At 43.1% G+C, this 9,423-nt stretch overlaps 1 protein-coding gene across 1 annotated transcript; it reads right to left on the bottom strand.

Moving 5' to 3' along the window:
• Positions 7,716-9,155, bottom strand: LOC109224423 (F-box protein At5g07610-like). The gene has a single exon (XM_019389004.1). It carries the CDS (start codon positions 9,153-9,155, stop codon positions 7,716-7,718), a length of 1,440 nt encoding a protein of 479 aa, XP_019244549.1.

Raw genomic sequence — 9,423 nt, forward strand, 5'->3', positions numbered from 1 at the left:
GCCAAAATCAAAAATGATTTTTCGAACACAATTTCTTCCTATTTTTCAATATTTTTCTCTTTTTTTTCTCTTTTTTCATTTTTCACAAATCCGGCAGCATTTCGATACTATTTGGGCATTGGGGTTTTTTCAAAACAAATGGTCACCCTTACTTAGTCCTAACACTATTTATTTTTCATAATTCACTCATTTAGACAAGCCGGTCAACATGCAAAGCCGAGCAAATAAATGCGCAAGTAGCACGTAAGATGCATCAGGATGGTCAATTCATTTCAGGTCACCTGTCCTAGACGGACCCAAACCCTGTGTTGAGTCCCCTAAGTCAAATGCACATGATGCAAACAAGCGTCCTACTAGGGATCTGGCATGAGTTTTTGTTCTTCTAGGTTTAAACCCTAGGTTTATTGGTCTAGACCTGGCTTACCCGAGCGGACAACTCGAGCCGAGGGGGAGGCAGCGTACCGGGGATACAGAAGCTCCGCCGGATTAGCAACTTATCCAAACCTCGTTCTAAATTGGAAAAGACTCTAAGCAGAAGAGAAGCTACACGAAGTGCATCCTTCTCCATGATGTAGAAGACTCAGAGAGAGGAAGGGATTCGCAACGGTTTATATATACAATTTCAACAAATATCAAAACGGTAAAGCATTTAGCACATGAGGTTCAAACATGTAAGAGAATCAGATAAAGCCAATCATAACAGCTATTCTAAGCTCGAATTCTTGAACCCTGAACCGAAGTTCTGGGTTCGTGTCCCCAGCAGAGTCGCCAGAGCTGTCACACCTCCTTTTTTACACATCTACCCCGAAGGATAATGTATAAGGGAGTTTTTCCATTTAAAGTGACATTATTCGAAATGGAATTATTTATTTGATTTTCAGAGTCGCCACTTGGGATAGGATTGGCTTTTGGTGTCCCAAGTCACCGGTTTAACTTGAATCCCAAATCGAGGAAAATTTCGACTTCCCAATTGGAGTCTGCGAACCAAAAATTCCGAATAAGGAATTCTGTTGACCCGAGGGAAGGTGTTAGGCACCCCCGGATCCCGTGGTTCTAGCATGGTCGCTTAAACTATTATAATTGGCTAAAAATCTGATTTTTATACATGTCATCCTATAGTGCAATTGTTAGAATTATTTACCGCTTTTAATTAAAAAATTTAAGAAATTGAACGTCGTTTAAAATATGTTTTCGGATCACGTCACATGAAATGCACCCGGATCCTAGACACGTTTTATTCAACGTTTTAAGATTTGGATTTGGGTCACATGAAATGCACACCCGAGTTTAGGAAAGTAATCTTTTAAAATAGTGCGCTAAAGCAACTACGCACTTTCAACTTTGCGAGGGCCATGGAAAATTCAACTAAATGGCACGCCTCGATTGCTAAAGATTAAAATTAATTATATGAGGGTCATGGGTTATTTAATGAAAATGGAACACCTCAAATTTTCTATAAAGGGCTAACTAGTTTTGTGAGGGCCATGGGCTTAGGAGTTTTATTTGGCATGGCACGCCTCAATTCATTTCAAAAGGTCTTATTATACTAATGAGCCGAATCCCTGTTTTATCTATTTGTCATAACAAATTGGTTTTCAAGACTAAAGTAGACCCGTTTCACGTCGATACTTCAAAGAATCCAAAGTTCGAATCCAAACGAATTTGCTGCTTAATGTAGAAACCATCCAACCAATGAACTAAATTATCAAATTAAAATTGGGCTCATGTATCAGTTACTTCAATGGTATAAGCACATGCTTGTTTTGTCCAATGAAAATCTTAGTATCCATGAATTGAACAATAATGGGACAAAAACAAAATTTCACACCTAAATATTATATACATGGAACTAATTAAACTAAGAGAGTGCTAACACACGGCTAATATCATTTAAGTTCAAACATTCACGAACAAGAGTGAGAAATATGCCAATCTGCTACAATCCAAACGAAGATTCGACCAACATACAAATATTCAGCCATATACAATGTAAAGATCACTCATTCTGAAAATACAACTTATAGTTGATTAACTCCAAAATTAAAACACTAAACAAGCATAAACAGCCGATTGTTGAACTTATTCATGAAACCAAAGCCAAAATCGTATAAGCCATGAAACAAAGCCAAAAACTATAAGTTTTATTCTCGAAAATCACTGTTTTGAACCAGATCCAACGAATAGAGACCAGCATTAACATTAAATGAATCGAACAACATCATGATTTACCACTGAAAGCAGATTTTTTTGAACAGTTCTATGAATAACATACCTATCTGCTTAAGGACCATATTTAGAAGATAAGGAGGCCAAATACATGCCGAAAATCAGTAGCTTGGAGCCCAGCATAAGCAGAACCAACAGCACATAGCTTCAGACCTCGAATCCGACATACAACTCGAACAAACCAGAAATTGAGAGGATAATGCAGCGGAAATCAACACAGCTTTCCGGTTGAAGAAACTGTTGTGAATGATACAACCAACGTGGATGCTGGCGTGGATGCTGACTCAGCAGAGGCCCACGTGATTCCACATCAGTCTGTTTTGAGGAGAAGCAAACGCGTGAGGCAGCCTTCAAAGAAGTTAGCAAATTTTGTGGTGCAAGGCAAGGGGGGAAAAGCGTGAAGAGGACTGGTGCAAAGTTAGTATAAATAACAGAAAGAACAGTGTATTAGGCAGGCAATTTTGTTATGTGAAGTCTGTAATTCTCATCCCCTTCTTCTAGTTTCTCATCTCCTTCTTCTATGTCAATTTCCAGTAATTTCCCTTTCAAGCATTCAGTTTCTTGTAATTTTTGTTGAGGAATATAACTATCGAGTTTATTGGTTGTAAGTTGTGCTGTTCGAATTTTAGTTTGTTCCATTGGTGCTTTCATTGAGAGGTCACTCATGGAGGACTAAAAGTTACTCAAGGCTCTAGTCGATGATTCGGTTCAGGAAGTCAAGGACTCAGTGTTTAAGGAACTCTCTGAAATTCGTGGTCTTCTCATGGAGGTTATTGGTAACAGACTGCCGGCAGGACGAGAACCGGCGACAACCACCCTCCGCCACAAGCCAGTGGAATTCGGCCGCTTTTGTGGTGAGCATTCGGAAGCCTGGTTGTTTCAAGCGGAGCGCTATTTTGATCACTATGGAATTGCGGAAGATGAGAAGCTCACTATAGCATCGTTTCACCTCGACGGCGAAGCTTTAGAATGGTACCGCTGGTTGTTTCGGAATAAGCAACTAGCGGGATGGGCACATTTTGCAGAGAAGGTACGCATTCGTTTCCTTCCAAAGGGGCTTGAATCGGCTGAGGGACGGCTGGCTAAGCTCCGACAAGTGACCACTGTATCGGAGTTGCAGAGTCATTTTGAGAAGGTGGCGAACGAGACTGATGACATCTCTGATAGGCTCATGGTCCGTCTGTTTATCTCTGGGCTGCGTGATGACATTAAGAACTCGGTTTTGGCCCATCGGCCCACTACGTATGAGGATGCATTAAATTTAGCCCACATCCATGAGCAGCGGATTCTTAGTGAAAAAGGACCGTCCCGACCCGCGTTTGCTAACAAAACACCCCCATTATTACCGAACCCTAGCCCTTCGTCATTTCACAGAACACCAACGACTCATGTGTCCACCATTTTGACTCCTCAAACACCCAACCGGCCACCCCTAAAACGATTGACTCATGCTGAACTCCAGAGACGACGTGAGCGGGGTCTGTGCGACAATTGTGATGAGAAGTATACTGCTGGCCACAAGTGCAAGGTTCCTCCCCAATTGATGCTTCTCACTGATGGATCCGATATTGACCCAACGATGCTGGAAACCTTTGTTTCCGATGATATTTTGGCCGAGGAGCTGCAATGTTTGGAGGTACAGGAGCATTCTGCTATTTCTTACCATGCTCTCGCCGGTGGTAGTTCGGGTACCACTCTCCGTTTTACCGGACAGGTGAATGGATCAGCAGTCAAGGTGTTAGTCGATGGTGGCAGCACCCATAATTTTGTTCAAGCAAGGGCCGCAAAATTCCTACAGTTACCGATCACCGAGGTACCCACCTTCTCGGTGGTGGTGGGAAGCGGCCAGCGACTGCCCTGCAATAGCGTTGCACGCCAAGTATCATTGTCTGCTCAAGGAAGTGTTCTCGTCTTGGACTTGTATTTGCTGGCCGTTCATGGAGCAGACGTGGTCCTCGGTGTTTCTTGGCTAGCTACCTTGGGGCGGGTGGTGACTGACTATGCTGATCGTCTATTTGAATTCACGCTCAATGGAGCCATTTTCAGTTGGAAGGGTGAGGAGCCAGTGGAAGCACAACCAGTCCAATTGCATAGCTTGAGACGGTACACAGCTACAGATGCCATTTCCTCATATTTTTGTTTACAAGTTGTACCATCAGATGTTCTTACTTCCACTGTTAATCAAATTCCACCAGCACCGCCACCAGCAAATCTGTTGCCCCCTGAACTGCACCAGCTCTTAGATTCATTTTGTGACGTCTTCCAGAAGCCTCATGGGTTGCCTCCTAGCAGGCCACAGGACCATGCGATACACTTGGATCCTGGGGCTGGTCCGATAAATGTTAAACCATATAGGTATCCATACTTTCAGAAACATGTTATGGAACAATTGGTATCGGATATGCTCAAAGATGGAGTAATAAGGGCGAGTACCGGTCCTTTCTCTTCTCCAGTTCTCCTAGTACGCAAGAAGGATGGCACCTGGAGATTTTGTGTCGATTATCGAGCTCTTAATGCAGTAACTGTAAGGGATAGGTTCCCTATACCGACGATTGATGAGCTTTTTGATGAATTGAATGGCGCGGTCTATTTTTCCAAGCTGGATCTGCTATCTGGGTATCACCAGATCAGGGTACGACCGGAAGATGTGGCCAAGACTGCTTTTCGCACACATGAAGGCCACTACGAGTTCTTAGTAATGCCTTTTGGCCTTTCTAATGCACCCTCCACTTTCCAAGCTACGATGAATGAAATCTTTCGTCCGCACCTCCGCAAATTTGTCCTAGTCTTTTTCGACGACATCTTGATCTACAGTCCATCGTGGGAGGCTCATTTGGAACATCTGCGTTCAGTTTTATCCTTGCTCCGTCTACACCAATTGGTTGCCAAGCGAGCTAAGTGTATGTTCGGACAGACCACAGTGGAATATCTAGGGCATATTCTGTCTAGTAGGGGACTGGGTGTAGATCCCAATAAGATAATCATTATTCAGCAGTGGCCCGTGCCCAAGAATGTCAAGGAGGTGCGCAGTTTCCTTGGTCTTGCGGGGTATTACAGGCGCTTTATCCATCACTATGCTGCTATAGCAGGGCCACTAACAGATTTATTAAGGAAGGATGCATTTGTGTGGAGTCCCTCCGTGCAAACTGCTTTTGAAACATTAAAGGCCAAACTTAGTGCCACGCCAGTACTGACCTTGCCGGATTTCTCCAAGGAATTTGAGCTAGAAACAGATGCTTCGGGCCAAGGCATAGGGGCTGTCTTGTCACAAAATGGACACCCCATCGCTTATTTTAGTCAGAAATTGAGCACTCTAATGCAAGGAGCCTCCACTTATCATCGCGAAATGTATGCCATTACACAAGCAGTAGGAAAATGGCGACAATACTTGCTTGGTAGGAGGTTCACCATTTATACCGATCAGCAGTCCTTGCGGAGCCTGACTAATCAAACCATTCAAACCCCGGAGCAGCAGAAGTGGCTTACAAAGTTAGTGGGGTATGATTTTCAGATTGTTTATCGCCCTGGACGACTGAACCAGGCTGCAGATTCTTTATCTCGCGCACCAGAGGCTGCTCTATTCATTATCTCGTCCCAACGTTATGAACTTGAGCATGAACTACGGACCTTGAATAGAAGTGATCCTGAGCTACTACACTTGCAAAAGGGACTGGCAGAGCAACCTGAGACACTTGATGGATATGCTTTTCGTGATGGCATCTTGTTCTACCGAGGCAGAATAGTGATACCTTCTGCTTCTCCACTACGCCAAGTTCTGTTGGCTGAGTTCCACAACACTGCACTTGGGGGACATGCCGGCATCGCCCGGACATACCATCGTGTAGCGTCAAACTTCTTCTGGAAACAAATGCGCAAGGATGTACACAGTTTTGTTGCTGCTTGTCAGGTTTGCCAGCACATGAAGGACACCACACACTCACCAGCAGGCCTATTGCAGCCTCTTCCCATTCCGGACTTGGCCTTTGAGGACATAGCCATGGATTTTATTACCTGCCTTCCGCATGTGAAGGGGAAGTCCACCATCATGACTGTGGTGGATAGGTTGACGAAGTATGGCCATTTCATTCCTCTAAGTTCCACATTTTCAACTCATACAGTCGCACAAGCCTTTATTGTGGATGTCATCCGCCTTCATGGACCACCTAGAACAATTATTTCTGATCGAGATCCACGCTTCCTTCACTCATTCTGGAAGGAACATAACAGGCAGCAGGGCACAACACTTGCTATGAGTACAGCTTATCACCCTCAGACTGATGGGTAGTCGGAGGCATTGAACAAGTGCGTCGAGCAGTACCTACGATGCTTCGTAGCTGATGCTCCTCATCGGTGGGTGGCCATGCTCCCGTGGGCCGAGTATTGGTACAACACTTCTTTTCAGTCTTCAGCTGGTATGACGCCATTCCAGGCCCTCTATGGCAGGAAACCACCTACGATTGCAAGATATATTTTGGGGAGCAGTACTAATGATTTAGTTGAGGCGTGCATGGTTGACCGAGATGAGGTCATTGAACTTCTCAAGCATAATCTGATGAAGGCTCAAATTCGTATGAAGAAGGTAGCTGACAAACATCGCACGGAACTCACCTTTGTTCCTAATGATTGGGTCTTTGTCAAACTCAAACCATATCGCCTAAATACTGTGCGCAATCACCAACATCCAAAGCTAGGCCGTCGCTATTTTGGTCCCTTCAGAGTGGTCAAACGCATTGGCGAGGTGGCCTATAAGCTCCATCTTCCTGACGCTGCCCGTATACACCCCGTGTTCCATGTCTCAATGCTCAAACGCTGCATTGGCACACCTGAGTCTCAGATTATGCCCATAGACTTGTCTGATTTTGCTCAACCAGCTGAGTCCTCGTCACAGAACCTTGAGGACAAGGTTCTTTTCAAGGAGGGGAGTATTGTTGTGAATGATACAACCAACGTGGATGCTGGCATGGATGCTGACTCAGCAGAGGCCCACGTGATTCCACATCAGTCTGTTTTGAGGAGAAGCAAACGCGTGAGGCAGCCTTCAAAGAAGTTAGCGAATTTTGTGGTGGAAGGCAAGGGGGAAAAGCGTGAAGAGGACTGGTGCAAAGTTAGTATAAATAACAGAAAGAATAGTGTATTAGGAAGGCAATTTTGTTATGTGAAGTCTGTAATTCTCATCCCCTTCTTCTAGTTTCTCATCTCTTTCTTCTATGTCAATTTCCAGTAATTTCCCTTTCAAGCATTCAGTTCCTTGTAATTTTTGTTGAGGAATATAACTATCGAGTTTATTGGTTGTGAGTTGTGCTGTTCGAATTTTAGTTTGTTCCAAAATTCTTTCCATAAAGAAACTTGAGATATGAGTTCTTTTACAATTAATAACTAGCACAAAGCTTTTCATTCTCAAACATAATGGAAAATCTGATATTGTATTTGTAACATACAAAATTAACCACAAAGGGTAATTCAGAATACAACATTATGATTCAAGAAACTCAAACAAAAGCAAGTGACTCAACATGTGTATAGGCATCAAAGCAATCATACCGTGCACCACCAATAAAAAGTCTGAAAGACTCAGGCTTTATATCAGCTAACTCTTTGACACTCCCACTGTGTATCTCATACAAAATAATTTTCCCCGGAATTGAAATCAACAGTCTTGCCCTATTTTCCTCGTCTGCTATAAAACAGAGCGCAGTAAATGCATATGGAAAGTTATAATCTTCAGGAGGATACATTTCTTGATTCACCATAGCTGGATACAAACTGGTCAAAAATTCCAAATTAACATGATACTTCACAACCCACTGAGAATAATCACTCTTCAACTCCAAAATATCAAACTCAATATCTTGAGGCTTATGAATTTCAATAAGATGCAAATGCCCACCAGATTCTCCAAAATACTCAATATTCCTGTACCACTGACCTTGTGGAATTTGAGTACTAGGCATTGATTTAAATTCACAGCTATCAACTTGAAAACACAAGAACGGTGCCGTTTGACTAAACCAGTGAACAGCCCCTTTCCAGTAAACTCCACGGTAGCAACATAACTCCACGTTAGCATTACAGTACTCAGTTGAATGCCTCCAAATCCCAGAAGCTGATGAATACACTGAGAAACGAAGTTGATTTTCAGACACAGACAACCAAACACAAACAACATCGTAATCACCAGATCTTTTGGGGTCAAATGCTAAGTTCATGCTTTTCACTACCATTCCCTCTGGCACTGGAATAAATCTATGATGACCTGTAGTAAGATTATAAAGGTAAAATTCGGTTTTTGCATCATCTGATTTAAAACCAAGGCATAAAAGTCCATTACAAGAGCTGATATTACTCAGAACTTTGCCATCACGTGCATCGGATAAACGGTCGTAAATCCGACCCATTGAGGATAGGCGTTCTTCGTGAAGACTAAGGAAATCGTAGTTCGGGTGTCGGCACAAGAAAACACCGACGGTGGAAGCAGAGGAGGCAGCATTCCTACGGGTGTGGAGGCGATGGAAATAGGTACTGGAAATAAGGGAAAGCCAGTGTTTCGAGACACATTGGAAACGAAGTAGAGATTTTGGGGGTAAGCGTAGGAATATTTCAGTTAACAGATCTTCACTGCCGGCGATTTGCTCCGACGAAGGCGAGATTTCGGAGGAAATCGGCAAATAATGCTGCTTTAGCTGTTGGTTGTAACTCCGGGAGTGGGTAAGGGTCAGTTTGATTGGAGCACTGGTACCGCCGTACGATGTACAGTCGCCGGAAACCATGGTCGGATTGTTTTCTTCTGGAAACTCAGTGAATTGAAGTGTATTTGGACACACTATATTAAGACCAAGACCAACAGTCTGAGGTCTTTGTCCCCACAACTTGACACAGAGAGGAGAAGACTTGTTAGATAGAGCTAATAATGCAACTTTATTTGTGACCATAGGAATATTTTATTAAGTTTACTATTGGATAGAGACATAGAGTTAATAATCACATGGGCCAACTTTATTTGTGAACGTAAGTTAGCCACAAACTACACATGTTTTTGCTGATTTGGTCAATTTCTCAATGAACCTAATTCGATAATGTCTCGATCTTCTCGCTTTGGCATAGGGCTGCATAAGCCTCAACGGTACACTTGATATTATAGTTTAAGCATTCGTTATCAATAAAATAGATAAAAGTTATATTATTTTGGTAATTTGTTTT

This window comes from Nicotiana attenuata, chromosome 3 (assembly GCF_001879085.1).
Source record: "Nicotiana attenuata strain UT chromosome 3, NIATTr2, whole genome shotgun sequence".
Lineage (NCBI taxonomy): Eukaryota > Viridiplantae > Streptophyta > Magnoliopsida > Solanales > Solanaceae > Nicotiana > Nicotiana attenuata.